The sequence below is a fragment of the Melopsittacus undulatus genome, chromosome 7 (assembly GCF_012275295.1).
Source record: "Melopsittacus undulatus isolate bMelUnd1 chromosome 7, bMelUnd1.mat.Z, whole genome shotgun sequence".
Taxonomy (NCBI): Eukaryota; Metazoa; Chordata; class Aves; order Psittaciformes; family Psittaculidae; genus Melopsittacus; species Melopsittacus undulatus.
This window is the reverse complement of record NC_047533.1, coordinates 46448709-46465291: the sequence shown is the minus strand read 5'-3', so window position 1 is coordinate 46465291 and position 16583 is coordinate 46448709. Positions and strand designations below refer to the sequence as shown.

The following is a 16583-nucleotide window of genomic DNA, read 5'->3' as shown; positions in this document are numbered from 1 at the left end:
TGTTTGTAGGCACATCCGTCATGTACAGGTGTGCCATGGGGGTTTGTGCCACGGTCTTTTTCAAAGTCAAGACATCTACCTCTCTACAGGTTCCCCAGAAATCTGCCTGGGTGCCTTCATGTCACATCTTAATCATTAATCAAAGTGCCTCAATTCCTTCTGTCAAGCTGCATGTACAACAGCTTCAAGCTTACAGTTCAGGTCACAGAATCACAGAATGGTTGAAAGGGACCTTAAAGATCGTCTAGTTCCAACCCTGCTGCCATGGGCAGAAACATCTTCCCCTAGACCACTTTGCTCAAAGTTTCATCCAACTTGGCCTTGAAAGGTCAATGATTTTTCTACACCTAAAGGTATACAGACTATAGTTAACAATGAGCTCTGTTACCATCCAGGCAGAAGATAACTCCATTGCATTGTCTTCAAAGACATTGGCACATCCAGAAACCAGGCACAGGCAACCCACAATGTTTTAGAAGGTATCTTAAGTTATGGATTAGCACTATTTACTAGTCAGTAAAAGGTTTAGGCCTCTTCCATGAAAGCCGCACCAGAGCCAGGGTTTTTCCAGCGGACTAAAACCCAGACCACAAGAAGGGTGCAAGCATTCTGGCAGTATGGTCACTACAGGAAACAAGAATCCCACTCTTGGAGCAAGGCTGCAGGTGTAATTTTCCTTTTTTCCTTTATCCTTATGTCTGCCAGGTACAATGCTAACATTTGAATTGCATTAAGAAAGATTTATCTAATCTTAACTCTTACACTAGTGTTCAGAGTGGCTTCAGTGCAGCTGAAAAAAAAGAAAACCAAACCTGGACTTTCTGCTCTTTCAGTTATCTGGCAACTCTGACTGATTTGAGGAGTGACCCTGGGTGAGGTAGTAGGGCAGTGGAGCCTCAGTGCTGCACTGGCCTGTTGGGAAGCTAGAGCCAGAGGGCGAGCAGAGGAAAAGTGAGCAGGTCTAAGTCACAGGCTCCTTGCTTCAAACAGCAGACCATAGAAAACACACTGGCACACAGAGCACATCTCTAAAGGTCTGGTTCTGCAGAGGTTAAGGAAGCTCTGCATGAACGATGAAGAAACAATTTTCCAAAGCCTCCAACTTATAAAAATATAGACATTGTGAGGCCAAGTTGAAATGCTCTAAATACCCAAAATAATAAATCAGAGATCTATGTTCCTGTAAATTTACAGAAGATTTAAAATTGTACAGAATTCTTGTTTGTCAGCTGTTAACCACTGCTATGCATAGAAATGGTTTTCTTGACCATTGAATTGTTGGCAGAGGTCTCTACATCACTAAATCTGAGAAGTAATTTTTAAGTCTGAGGAAAGTAATTTCTAAGGCTGAGAAAACCACTTGATGAACCTTGGCTTTCCACTCATTATCGTATGTTCAATTATACTGTTGTCACCTCATAATTAGTTTAAAACTCATTACCTTGTTTGTGTTATTCCAGTCCCCAGTGCTGGGTTTGCAGCAGGAATTGGCTGAGTAAACAACTGTGCTGCTTTGTGCAATGGGACTGACAACATATCAAATTTTTATGTTGTTTAACAACAATTGGGCATCATCTGATCATAATTCACAGAGGTGTGAAACCAGAATTGTTAATATACTAATTTAAAGCTTCTCAGCTCAAGGAAATTAATCTGCAAGGCATTTTTCATAACACATATCAGCAGACTTCTATTGATTTTTTTTTATTAAATTTTTTCAATGATGCTTAATGCCTGCTTCTTCCTTTGTCTCACTTCTTTACAGCTTCTGTTTCAAAGGTTTATGTGGTAACATATATTGCTGTGCTTGTTCACAGGAAAGACAAATGAAAGCTGTGTATCCAAATACACTGAATATCATCTCTTTCTTTTACCAGTTTAGGAGAGATGTTTTTTCCCCCCCACACTCTCATTTACAATCCTTGTTTAAAACGAAGTATTCGGAGGTTACAGAGCAAACACAAGGCTTTTCCCATAGGAGTAGGACAGATGGGTATCTTTCTGAAATATTTATTGATAGTCTTTAAGCAAGAGGTAGTAAGGCAGTAACAGAACCTCAGCAGCAATAAGGGGAATCTCCAAACAAATCAGATGTGGAAAGCTAAAAGTACAGAAGAGTGATATCTGCTGTGAAGATGCTTAGTCCAGCCAGAAGCACTCTCAGTACATGTGAGCTACGTAGTATGAAAGGTGCTGATGCTAACATTACAACACTTGCCACTACAGAAGTACACAACTGTGTCTACTTTGAATGTTTAATTAAAAGACCTAAATCAGCTGTTAGAGGCACAGCTCACACATTCTCTTCACACAGAACACTATTGTTACTGGCATCTTCCAGGAACACATATTAGAGCCAACCCTCATCAACAGTTTTATTAAAACATAGCCCCATGAAACCACTCTGGTGTCTGTGGAAGCATAATTAACCCATATTTGGAGGCAGATTTTCAACAACAGGTCCCTCCTAGTAATATAGCTGGAGATTCAATGGAAATCTGACAGATGTCATCCCAAAGAGGAATGTGGTGAAGCATTGTGAAATGCTATAACCAGAAACCTGATGTTCACTAAATCGCAACAACTATAAGTAGACATATTAGGCAGGTACCCTACCTAAATTCCAACATCAGTAATTTTCCCAATCTTGGTTTTCCCCAGCATTTTCATCACCAAAATTAATAGTTCACCATCCTCAGAAGATGCTATTTCTGATGAGATGGAATAATATAGACTAAACACCTTTCTCAAAACATGCAATTTGCAGCTCTCTCTGCAAATAATGGAAAATTGCCATGATCTGGTCATGATCTTTTAATAAGCTGTGAAATTAAAAAAGAAAAAGAAGGGGGTTGGGAAGGGGGAGAGAGAGGAAATGAGATGCAGCTCTTTCAGGATGCAATCTGTGCATAACCTGAAAGTAAGCTGAGGTGAAACTCAGGCTTCTTGGCACTGTCTAACACTAGGAGAGTAGATCAGGTCACTCAAATAAAAGGAATACAGTATTCAGAAGTAGTCTTAGTATGGTTTCAGACTTAAAACTGGAAAAGACACAAGCAAATCTGCTATCATAACATTCTAAGATTTCTTTCTCCCCAGTCTACACAGAGGTTTTTCATGACTAGTCCAGTTATTTTGGTAGAGAAAAAACACTGTGGTTCTGCTTCATTCAAAGATTCATCAGGCCAAGGACATTTGCTTTACCTGATACAGCACTTTTAGACAAACAAGTACTTGAGTGGGCTGGTAAAAAACTCTTCTATGTAATAGCCTTTACATATAAGTAGCTTTTCTAATGTCATTGCCAAAGCATTAGTTTTTATTTCTGCACCTGCTTTTGCTGTTTTATCAAAAGCACCAGAGCAAGCACATAGTAATTTCAGAAAGTTTGATCTTGAGGATTATCTTTCCTCAGAGAAATACTATGGGCAGGTGCCAAAACAGAAAATTCAAACTTCTCACATATTAACAAGATTTTTTAAGAAGAGTTGTGCGAAGATTTCAGGAGAGGAATAATTTATCCAGCAATATTTACTGGTGTTCAGAGCAGACAAAATGTAGTGAACTACTTGCACAGGTTTTAGGCATTGCTCACTGTTCACTGCTGACATGTGATATATCACCAACAAAGGAAAGCAACTCAAGGCCAGTGATCACCAATTTTGAGGAACGAATCCAATTCAAACAGTAAATGATGTTAACAGGATACATGTGGAGCTTGCAGAAGGAGCCTAGCCATCAGTACAACAAAAGTGCACGAGGTCAAGTAATGATGTAGAGTTTGATTTTCTCTGGAAAGTATAGGGGAAAAAAATGCTCACAGATGCAACAGAAGATCCAACCTAAATGTGGTATTTGAAAATGCAAGATGTCCTTAACTGAGCAATGAAATATCTGGTCCACAGTGTTAGAAAGTTGGAGAGCAGATAAAATAAAATCTACTACTAGAATAGCATAATTTCTTGGGCTATTGTAACACTTCATGGCAATACAAGCTTTTATGGTGTGGAAAACTACAGTGCTACATTGTACACACAGACAGATATAAATGGACCTTTTCAGAGCTTTCAGCACTTCTCTCTGGAAGTGTGGCAATGCCCACACTTATTATCTGTGTGTATCTACAAGTACAGCTGTTTGGGTCATTGCTAGCTTGTCCGTAGTAGTAAAAGTGATAGTAATTACACTGCCTTCTGCGCAAAAGGACTGTGTACACCAGCATGAGCCATTATGTGAGAGTCTGGAGGCTGTTCCTACATCATTAATCTGTTTTGCTGCTTGAAGTAAGACTAGGATAGTTCAGATTGTGAGAGCCTTCAGGAGGTCTCTAATCCAACCTCCTGCCCAGAACAGGTCAGCCATGAGGTCATGTTGTTAGAAATGGGTTGCATAACCTGCTCTAACTTCAAAAACTGGATGCCAGAGGGTATTTGGGCATACAGTGGGTAGTGAAAAAACAACCCCCCAGGTTACCCTGGAGATTAAGAAACACAGCCTTGTCCATTCTTGCCAGGTGAATGGATGTTTGTTCATCAGCAAGAGATTCAAGTGCCCCAAACAGGCAAACTGGAAATCTCCAAAGCTGAGGACTTGTGATTGAATGCAGTAATGCATACAAAATCTTCAAAATGTGAAGGGCAAGGAAACGTATAATGTTGTTTAAAATATGAACCTTCTTGCAAGAATTTCACATGCTTTCAGCAAAGGAAAAGAAATATTTATAAACACACTTTTAAATAAGGATTTTGTTGTTCTTTGACAACCTTTCTGATCAAAGGATATCTGCTTTTTTAGGTGTGATTGTAAACCAAACAGATATAATCATCAGAGAAGACAATTATTATTAAGATTATTACTTGTGTGTTACCACTTAATAGCATCTCTGGACATGGAACTCAAAAGCAAAATCATTTGCATTTGGCAACCTAAAGGGCTCCTTATCCATTATGTAGCTATGATTTAAAAAGCCTTGTTTCCTGAAACTAGATATAAGGCTCTCTCCTGTGATAACAGTAGAGTCACTTACAATCTCCATGAAGGCTCCAGTTTCTGTTTACTAAGCAAATATCTGTAACATCTGAAGAATGAATGGATATTGTTACCTCTTCTGCTGGAGCTGGTCAACCAACAGGACATAGCACAGACCCATACCTCCACTACTCCACCCCACAGTAGTGTGCCTTCAGGTATACCTGATTTTGTGATGTGTTTAAACCAAATAGCAGATTAAAATGGATGAGATAGTTTACTCTTCCCTGTGGATGATACTTTTGGTAGTAAGTAAAACAGGAGACAGGTAATTTTAAAATAACCCCAACAAGAGTAATTTGAAGTAACATAGCAGAACCCTAAGAAAAGCTGCATTATTTTGGACATATGTCTGGGCTAATGTGCAAGTTAGAACTATTTCAGTTGGTTTTAATCTTCCTTCCTGAGGAAGCAATTAAAAACAAGCAGCTGGGCAATATCCCAACAGCAGACAACTTTAGAGTTACTCAAACAGCAGTTTTTCTGAATTGACTACAATGTCACACAAATTCCACCATTCACAAAATCACAGAACCATAGAATAGTTGCCACAGGAAGGAGCAATACATTGAAATGGAGAGCAGCTCTAATTTGGTTGAGAATTTTTTTTTTACTATACAGACAGAAATGAACTTTTGAACTGCAATGAAGTAGACAGACAGACAGGCAGATAAAAACAGTTAAAAAATGCAGCAGTTGTATTACTGTTAGAATTGAAATACATGGCTATAATGAAGATAGCAAGAGAGAGCTGTCTCCTGCTGGTAAGGTAAGGCTCTCTCTCAACTACATTTGGCTTAAACTGAGTTCTGCTATACCAGGCATAGAACAATCAGTGAATTTTATGCTCTTTTAGAGATGGAGAGAAGATGAGACAGAAGAATAACTCTTTGTGTGCAAAAAGGAATGAAAACATTCCAGCACGATCACCTCCAGGTTTTCATTTAAACGTGTGCTTTAAATTCACTATTATCTTATTTTCTTTATCCAAAATAGACATTATGAGAACATTTAGCAAACATGCACACTATATGCTTTAACATAGCGACTAATACAAGTTATAGGTGAAATCATGCATCTTCTGAAGCCACAGAATTTACACTCAGTTCACCTTGCACTAGGATTTTATTTCCAAGCCTTTGTAAAAATGAGTTAGTGAGAACAGAGCCCACCTGACAGATTACCACAAGTTTTAACCTTCAGGAGCTGCACAAATCCCTGTTATCAGCCATAAGAGAAATATAAAAATACCCCAGGTGATCCCAATATCACAACTGTCATCAAAGCATTAGCACCTCAAGATTTAGTGTCCCAAACAGATGCCTTCACATTCTAAATAACTAACTTGAAGACGAGTAGTTTCATTAGGATACAAATGGCTTTGAACACTATCCCTAGCCTCTGAGTCCAAAATTATGGCACCTAAAACTGGCATCGATTTTGGCTGCTGATGAAAAGAGCAGTTCTACAGATCTGTCATTCCTGACTTCTTCCTGGCATTTCCTTTGGGCCAGCATCAGATACATGAGTTGGATTCAAGGTTCTGCCACAGCTCACCTCTAAATCTCCAAGCTGTTGAACTTTCAAAGCTCCCACAGACTTCAGCTGGCAGAGTGGATGCTGAACGCTTTGAAAGAGATTTCATTACCCAGAGTCTCTATTTGCACCAGAATGGTTCCCCCTCTCCATATGTGTAAGACAAAGATAAAATCATTAATGTTTGGATAAGGGCAAGTACTAACAGCTGTGCTGTTGGAGATGCTGTCAAACACTAAGGACACCTATGTGATTGCCTGAGGTAAACTTGGAAGAAAATCATCCAGGAGCTTTGGTAGTTAAACTATCAGTTAAATACTGACAAACTGATGAAACTATAAACTGTTCTGTTACCAACACTTTTGATCTTAGCACATATATAAAATTCAAATATCTTTCAATACTGTGAAGATGATAGCCTTCTGTCAGAGGAAGCTGATGCCTTATATCAGTTAACTAAATTGCTGTGAGGACTCTGAATTTGCTTTGCCTGTTTCACCTTTGCATTCACATGCTTACTTCTACTTCTGCACCCTTCTCATCATCAACTGCGCCTTCCTTCACAACAGGCACTAGCTGCAGCAGTGATAAATCCATCCAGTTCTATTTAAATTACAGTCTAATTACCAAATGTGTTTGTGCTGTATCAGAAGAAAGTTAAGTTCTGTGAATGCTGTAATCTGTAAGGTAACACTGCTCTTTGACAAACAAGCTGTTGGTGGTTAGTTTCATATACCGCTGCATAAAAGCTTCCTTCCTTTCCTGTGGTTGCCATAACAACAAGCAGAGCACTGTCATTTTGCTAAGTGATGACAATGACAAGTATGTAAGAAATGCAAAGATCTGGGGAACTGGGAGCAAGATTAGAGCTTCTCTTCCTGCCTTTACAAAACATTTTACTATGGATTCATCTTGCAAGTCCTAAGCCGTTCCTATGGGAACATGAGAAAGTGCTCCACATTGCCTCATTTTTCATAAAGCGAGTGTTCTTCTTGTGGATGCTTTGTCAGGACATAGCACAGCATTAGTAACCAGGAGTACAAGATATGATCTTGAACTCACAAATGCCTCCAAAATCTGGAATGAATCCTGATTTTAAAGTGTAGAAGTGATAATGCTATCAGACCTTTCTCTCTTTAGTAGGCAAGAAGGGGTTGCAGAGAAGATGCCATTTTACTGAATGAATAAAATCATGGACAGGTGACTCAAGAAGTCAAGAAACTATTATCTGAATAATTCTTCTGTAACCATGAGAATGGAAAGTATTTTCTTCTTAGTTAAATAAAGAACAGCTAGGACACCAACCAGAAAGATGAAGACTGGCATTCTTAACACTTCATTGTGACAACTGTTTTTTTCAGGTGATTTTCTTTTGGGATCGCTCGACCTCTGATTTAAGAGAATTAGTGTTACTTGATTTTTCCAGGTTGGAAGAAAGGCAGTCTTAGTGTACATTGCCAAAATATCATTTTTATGCACTTTCAAAAGGTAAGTATCCTCTTTTCTTGCTTGCTACTTAGAACAGTTACATTTTCTTACTGTTTGTTGCATCTGTTAATCGAGGTTCACCCTAAATGCATAGAAAACAAGAGTCATCCATCACGCTTACAACTTTCTTCTAAAACCGTTACACGCACAATGGCTTCTCCATGACTCCAGTCTCCAGACATGACCAGCGTGACTCTGTTCCCAGCTAGACACTGTTAGTCATACCCTTCCTTGATGTAAGTACAAACTGCATTTCTAGTCACCCTGTACTCCTGCCTCCTTCACAGCTTGGTACAACATCTGCAGTGCTCCTGGCATGTCAGTTCAAGAGAAAAATAGACTTGTTGAGCTAACCACCTCTCCTGCAGGATCTTCAGTTGCCTTATTTCACTGCTTTCATAAGTTTCCGTGATATCTGTATATCCTAAATACGCCTGTCTTAACAGCTTAGGGCTTTAAGGGACTTTCCATACCTGTCTTGGGGGTTTTATGTCAATATAGAGGAGAAACAAGAAAACAGAACTTCACCTAACAAAATAATCCACAAACTGTGAAGAAAGCACATTTATTAACCGTTAATATCAATTGACTGTGACAACTACACAGTATCTGTGCTCCTCCTTTCTGAAAACTGAGATGTTTAAAGATAAATGAGGTGTGGTGGGTTAACCCTGGCTGGACACCAGGTGCCCACCAAAGCCACTCTGTCATTCCCCCTCCTCAGCTGGACAGGGGAGAGAAAATATGACGACAGACTCATGGTTTGAGATAAAGACGGAGAGAGATCATTCACCAATTACCATCATGGGCAAAACAGACTTGACTTGGGGCAAAAATTTGATTCATTAACAATCAAATCAGAGTTGGATAATGAGAAATAAACCCAAATATTACAACATATTCTCCCTGCCCCTCCCTTCTTCACAGGCTTAATTTTAGTCCAATTTTCTCTACCTTCTCCCCACCAGTGATACAGGGGAACAGGGAATGGGGGCTTGATCAGTTCATCACATATTGTCTCTGAGCTCCTTCCTCCTCAGGGGAGGACTCCTCACACTCTTACCCTGCTCTAGCATGGGGTCTCTCCCTCCGCAGCACCTTTTCACCCTTAAATGGGTTATCCAAGAGGCTCTACTACCGTCATCTATGGGCATGGCCTTGGCCAGCTGTGCACCCATCTTGGAGCTGGCTGGCATTGGCTGTATTAGATTCAGGGGAAGCTTCAAGCAGTTTCTCACAGAAGCTACCCCTGTAGCTCCCTCATTACCAAACCTTGCCACACAAACCAAATACATGAGGGTTTTTTTTTTTTTTAAAAAAAAGGAAAAAAAGAAAGAAAAGATTAAAAATCATAGCTACTTCTTTAAACAAGCATTTCCTGTGACACATCACCTGTTTTAGGGCAAAACTCTCCCTGAACTGCAATGGGGCTGGTAAGCCACATCAGGACATACCTGAATATTAAGAGGGAAAATCCTATTGCTATAAAATTTAATGACAGCCCAACACCCACCTGTATCTTAAACTATCTAAAACAGCATTAACAAAAACCAACCCCAAGTGTTTAATGGAATCAAACAAGGTTTATACAAGGGATTTGGCTGTAGTAATTAATCTGTCCCTATGAAGTAATTATTTTCACTTATTAAAAAAAAAAGCGTCACAAGCATATAGTTGCATGACAATAGGAAAGAGAAAGTAGTCACTGGTAAGCTGGACAGAGTATCCCAGTATGTGTGATCACAAGTTTCCCTAAATGCCACAAACATTACTGCTTCTCTAGATGACTGGGTTTCCACTACAGAACTTCAGGCACTCAAATAAATTAGTCAGATTAAATGGCTAGACATACGATATCCCAAGTTCCCCAGAGAGAACTGTGATACATTCTGGAGGTGTCATCTAGCATATAACATTAAGTTTTTTATCATTATTTAGTAATCACGTAGTAAATTCAGCACACAAGCTGTGAGATTTATACTTCCTTGGAACCTTCCAAGACCCCAAATCCAAGTAATTTCACAGTGATCTTGACATAATAGAAAACCAAGAATTTTATATACAAACATAAACCCCGTCAAGACAGGTAGACATAGTTCACAGGATCACACACCTGCAAAGCGTAACCACAGGGAGTTTAAAATAATTCTTCTTACCTGCTGCTGCTTCAGGACTGATGCTATCATTGACTATGGAAGTTGGACTTAGGGGCAAAACGTCATCATCAAAACTGATCAGATCTCCTTCCACATCTGGTTGATTTTGCAAAGCAGGTGCTGAGGAGTTGGCTGCAGATGACAATTCCCCCAGAGACTTGAAAACTTTCTCTTGGGCAGATACAGAAGCCCGTAGGGGAGCAGCTATCGGCTTCAGTGAGGCCAAAGAAAGGGCAGGATTTTCTGCATAACATGACTTTTTAGGAACAAGAGGCCTTGGAGCAGGAACAGGAAATTTCTTTTGTCCATCACTGTTCTCTGCAACTGATCCACTCCTTGCATCAAGAAAATCACTACTACTACTTTTAACGAGGCCATATTTTGGCTTCTTTGGCAGTTCAGGTTTGGCTACAACACTGCTCGCAACTACTTCAGGTTGAGGCTGCAATTCCTTGGAAGCTGTTGATTTGCTTTCTGTCCATGCATCCCAGTCTCCTGAAATTCTGTTTACCCCTGGCTTTGGAGCAACTACTGGCTTCTTTGCAGTACCAGGTCTTGGGGCAAACAAACGAGGGGCAATTTCTGGCTTTTTTGTTAATCCTGAGGTATCATTAGTTCCTTGGGATTCAAAAACTTTGATCCTTGAAACAATACTATTTTGGCTCTTTTCTGTACTCATGCTGTCCATTACCAAGTGATTGTCTAGTAAGCTATCATCTAAGACAGGTGACTGAATTGGAGGTTGTTGCCTTTTTGTGGTAGTCTGGTTCACTTCCTCTCCATTGTCATTCTCACTTTCAGTATTTTTGACCACAGGTCTGAGATTGCTTCTTGATCTTGGCTTTGGCACAGGACATATCACAGCATTGGGATTTTCTTGGCACCTCTGACCTTCAGAAATTTCAAAGACTACTAAGGGATTCTCATTTTCTGATGGAGGCCTATTCAGGATTGATGCAGAAGGCCTAGGAGGTTTAAGAGGACTCTGCCCTGTTAACATAAAAGAAAAAGTTTCAGTTATCTATTCCAGAACACTTTATTTACGATATTGTCTGTCAGCCTTCAGGGTGGTAAACATGATCATTTTCATTCAGGATTTACTGCTGATTGTGAAACTACAGCTCTCTTTCTATGAAGGTTAATGAAAAAATAGGCAAACTCTAGGAAGAAGCTGGAGGTTGCTGCAATGTGTGGTGCCTACATGTTGTGAGTTCAAAATTACTTGTTAGCTTGCAGCATGAGGGACATGCCAGCAACATCTAGACCAAAGAATAGCAAAGTAGCTTCCTCAGCTTGGTTTGCACGCTTTGCAGTCTGAATGTGTAACACTGCTGCTATTCTGATTGGACACCTGAGCTCTTCTGGCCGCAAAGCAATTGCCACTGTGGCTGAATCGAGCAAAACTTCCCAGATTTAATTACAGTCTCGCCATGAATGCAATGGTAGCTCTTCAAGCAGAGAGGATTTTTACAGAAATTTATAGCAGCAAGTCTTCACAGAAATTTAACTGCTATTCATAGTAAATGCTGCACAGACCAATAATAAAGAACATCTTCAGGTGACAGAGTAATATTTTCATCAGTGAGAAATTCGAAACAGCCTCACCTGGATAGCCTGCAGATTCCCAGTGTGTAGGCACACTAGTTTTTACATTACTTCCTGGCAAATGGCTGATTAGTTCCTCTGGAAAGTCAGTTTGTGTTGCAGAAGTAGTGGTATGTCTAGGAGCAGCAGCATTATTGTTATTTGTTGTATTGACTTGCACTTGATTGATTTCTTTTATCACCTGCTCATATGATGGTGGAAGCTACAAAATAGAGATATAAATATTAATGTACATCTAGATGTGATCCTTTAAGAAACTGAACTAACATGCAGAGGAAAAGAACACTGTCATAGTCTTTTATTCAATGTGATGAAAATCCAAGCAAGCAAAACCACTGTTCTGTAACTTACTGTGCTTTTTACCTTCGTAAATCAAAGATCTCTCATGTAAGTTCACCCTTACCTCAGCTGGAATATGCTCATTTCTCCTCCACTGAACATGAGATGAAGCAGAAGGGAATCCTAATCCCTGAGGAGTGACAGGGCTTGCACCTGGAAACCAGGAGGATGACCGGAGGGGTTCAGCAGCAACTATTGTAATTTCAGGACGCCTAGAAACAAAGGCAAAGGAGAATAATTACCTAAAACATTTTAAAATAGTTCTTTTAAATATAAAAGACCAAGGATTTCTCAGCATGGGAAATCAAAATAGCTTAGGTCTTTTTGATTTAACCAAAGATGTTTTTTCATGATTTCAAAGTAATTTACCTGACCTTTCTAACAAGCACTTAGGCTTCCATTCAAAGCACCTAATTAAATGCCTAAGCCAAAAAGTAGGTTTATTGGCTTCAGTGAAATAATTTACATGCTTAAAGTACTTAAACACAAGTGTAACTCAATTAGATGGAAGAAGTCTTAGTCTTCACGGGATAATGAGAACTAATCATGTGTTTGCCCTTAGCCTGCTACAGCATGAAAGCAGTAGGACAGTTAAAACTGCTTCTGGCTGGCTACCTAAAAGCTTGTCTGTTCTCAGACCTCTAGGGAAACCTCCCACTGTGCTAAAGTGGGGCAGAGCAAGCCCCATGAGGCCTTTGGGACAGGACCTATTTGCTTAAAGCATCTAGTACAGCAGGGATCTGTAGGTAGTACCCCTGTTTTATCACCATAACAACAGCTTTAGAGCGTAAGGTGCAGTGATGGCCCATGTTCCTGGACCATGGCCACCAGAGCACCATTGTTCAATCCAGAATCTCACACAAAATACTCTTTGAGAAGTGAGTTTTGTGGGTAGACAAAGCATTTGCTACAGAAGCTCCTGTCTGCTGACAGAAAAAAAAAAAACCTGCAGAAACACAACTTCTTGAACTGTTATAAAAAGACATTTTTTTAAGCCCTCTTTTGAGGGCTAGAGTTCCTTCACACCTGAAGTACTGACTCAGTTCACCAGCTATCCAGGTTGATGACCTCCTTTCTCAATACCCTTTGAGAAACTGGAAGGAGGCCTGAAAGTGTGCTTATTTTCATTGTGAAGCGATCCTGTAAATAGGTGTCAGGAAAGTAAAACAGTTCTGCAGAGGTTTGATGGTTGGTTGCATTCTTTTTTTGAGGACACATACAAAAGTAGATGAGAAAACTCCTCAAACTCTTAACCTACCCTGTGCTTAAGAATCACAGTATTTTATTTTATTCCAAGTTTAATTTATTTTTAAGCACACCAAGGACAGAGAGAACAAAAAAACCACCAAAACCTAAAGAGAGCACTACATAAAAAGTAGTGCTGTGATACAATCTAACAGGTCTTACAGTAACAATAGTTGCAGTATAAATAACAGCCTCATACCTTCTATCCCTCTGCTGTTCGCTATGGCTAGAGGTCCGGGAAGCTATTTAAATGAAACAAAAGTTTTGAAGAGGTTAAAATATACTGTCATAACAATAAGATGAAGATAAGAGCAGAGTCCCTGCTAATCCACTATCAGTGAAATGGAGAACACACAGCAGCTGATCGTAAATTCCAGATTTTAGGAGTGGCCAAGTTTTTTAAAAAAAATTATCTGTCATAAATATGAGAAGTTTTGAAAAGGTTTAGGGTGCAGTTTCATAACCACATTTAAGTCACTTCATGTCCAATTTAACACCTGTAGAGGTGATCTTACCCCTTCTTTTCCTTGCCACATGTTCTGGCATTCTGCATTGTGGTGACCTTAGAGTTGAAACTTCCTTTTCTTTAGTTAGAACAGTCCATGAATAAGACAAAAAGAAGTGTTAAACATGTCTGGCTTTGCTTTTGATGTCTGGTTTCCAGTATGTGTTCTTTAACCTATTTTTAATGTCTCTTTTTGATTGTTTTAGAGAAGAGAAAAGTACTAAGGCACGAAAATTATTTCACCTTTATGTAAAAGGGAAAAATTAAATGCTCTCAGCTAGGAATTTCTTCAAGTTTTATCACTTATGGATTAAAAGTCAGCAACATTTCTTTTTTTTTTTTCCTAGACCATGTATTTAAAATTCCACAAAATAAGTGAATCCTGACCTCTTCATTTTTTCAGCTTTGTCATATTTATATTCAAATAATTTTTTCAATGGCCACATTATATTTTTATTTTGTTTTCTTCAGAGAAAAGGAAATTACCCAAGGGACAAATTTTTGCATAGCAAGTGCAATTTAGGAAGTGGTAGAGTCTTGTTGAGCAAAAGCCAAAACTATGCTGTTCCTGTGCCATCGCAGAATCATTAGCTGAAATCAGAGTAATATACTTGATTCAAGAGTTGCATAGTGTTGTATCAGACATACCTCTTCCACAGGGCATTTTTGATGTGCACTATTCATGAGTGCTAGAGGAAAAAAAGAAGGGGTTACAGAAGAGGAAGAAGAGGTGAGGAGAACAAACCAAGGCCAGAAACCATGATCAAACAGGTTAGTCATGCAAGTGTAGTGAACGTGCCAGTGTGGGAAGAAAGCAACTGTAATGTCTATTCACAACATAGTGCCTTAAACAAGCTAAAATAAAAGCAGAATTTAGTTCTAGTCTCATGCTGATTTTAACAATGGCTGCTTAGAATTTTCCCTTACAATAAATTAACCATGAAGAATATAACTGAATATGGAAATGCCCACTGTATAGCTCTACAAAGAGCCATTCTAAGCATGAGGAGAAGAAAATCACATCTCTTTGAATGCTTTATTTAGTTTAAAAATCATGGTTTATTTGAGTCTGTGCTTTTTCCCTTCCAAAAAATAATGAGTTACCCTAAGGAGTTAATAAAGATGCAGAGAAGCTGGGATCCCATAATTTATACTCCCACCTATCAAAGAGGCATAGACAGGAAGGTTGATCCTAATAAGAGGCACACCTTAAAGTTTCAGATATGACTGCACATTCCTAAACCGGTTCTGTACAAACTGTTTGCCTAAAATATGTAAATGAAAATCCCCTACATGACACCTTAACTTTCTTCTTCACAGATCTTAACACAGCATTGATCAAACACAAACATTAAAGAAAACCAAAACCAATCAACCAAACACCAAACTGACCCAACCCAACCTATTTCAATATTACTTTTGCAAAGAGGATGGAAGAAAGTTCATTTGGTAAATGTATTCAATACAGCTGCTTGGGGTATACTTAAATTATAATGATAAGGCCATTAGAAATAAAAGCTAACTAATAAGGGATGGAAAACTGAATTGATAAACTGGACAAATTCTTTAATGCTTTTTTTATTTCCAGATAAATTCTATGTGCTGTTTTCTCCTGTGAGACTCTAAATGTATTTCTATTTATAAGAGTTATTAAAACAAATAAGAACAAATGAAAAAAGTCTGAAACATCTTTCTCCTTCCTTATCATAGGTAGAGAAACTCCAGTGAGGCATCTATGCAATACATCAAACTCCAGATTTCAAGTAAACAATTAAACTCACTTAAAAACAACTGTTTTAATATATTTATATATAAATAACTTTACTAGTAGATATAAATACATCTCTTCAAAAGGGCTAACATCCAACCCATCATAAATGTTTTCAGAATGTGCTCATTCTGTTATAAAAAAAACCAACAAAACAAACAACTAATCTCCCAAGCATTTATGGAATAAAGCTATTTCCATGTACATAAATATTTAATACAAACATTTATTTTTTAAGGACCTTGACAAAGTGTTTTCCTCCTTCCATCAACTGCTCCCCTCTTTTGCTGTCACACTTTTGCTACAACCACACTTTTAGAACATTTTGTTTTGGAAGCTCTTAAATCCACAGTAGGAGCAGAGGTGAAAGCTACTTCATCTTCTGCTCTCATGCATTCATGTGGAGTTCCAACAAATGCTAGGGAAAATATAAACTTCCTAAAAACTGCTTGCCCCAAGACTTGCACAGCTTTTATTCCTTCATTTCAAAGAAATGAATTTAAATTAAAAAGTGCATGAGAGAAGACATGAATTTTTAAAATATAGGACACACCTGATTTAAAAAACAAAAGAAAAAACCTACAGCCATTTTTCTGGCCCAGTGGTCTTTTGATCCTGTAAGTCTGTTCTGCCTTCCCTTTGTGGATTGCCTTGAAAAAGTTTGCTACTAATTTTCTCCCCAGAATTCAAATTATGCCAACCTTAAAATTTCTAAAACCTTTCTTCCACCAGGGGAGTCAATGGAAATGTATTTCAGTGCTGGTAACAACAACTGTTGTTACCTCCTCAACTTCCACACTAAGAAGTGCTCAGGGTGAGAAACAGGTGACATTTGCTGAAGCATATGCTTAGTGGTGTTGAAGTAAAGGTAAGCAAAATGGTTAAAGAAGGGGTGGGAGAGGAAAAATGCAGT

At 38.8% G+C, this 16583-nt stretch overlaps 1 protein-coding gene across 2 annotated transcripts in view; it reads right to left on the bottom strand.

Annotated features, from left to right (window-relative positions):
* SH3D19 (SH3 domain containing 19) overlaps positions 1-16583 on the bottom strand; it is an 84139-nt gene that overhangs the window by 24649 nt on the left and 42907 nt on the right. For both annotated transcript variants that reach the window (XM_034064736.1, XM_031048769.2), the window contains exons 4-7: positions 13597-13639; positions 12217-12364; positions 11814-12015; positions 10209-11198 (exon numbers count right to left, since the gene is read on the bottom strand). In XM_034064736.1, the coding sequence (XP_033920627.1) occupies positions 10209-11198; positions 11814-12015; positions 12217-12364; positions 13597-13639 (1383 nt within the window). The remainder of the gene's footprint in view (positions 1-10208; positions 11199-11813; positions 12016-12216; positions 12365-13596; positions 13640-16583) is intronic.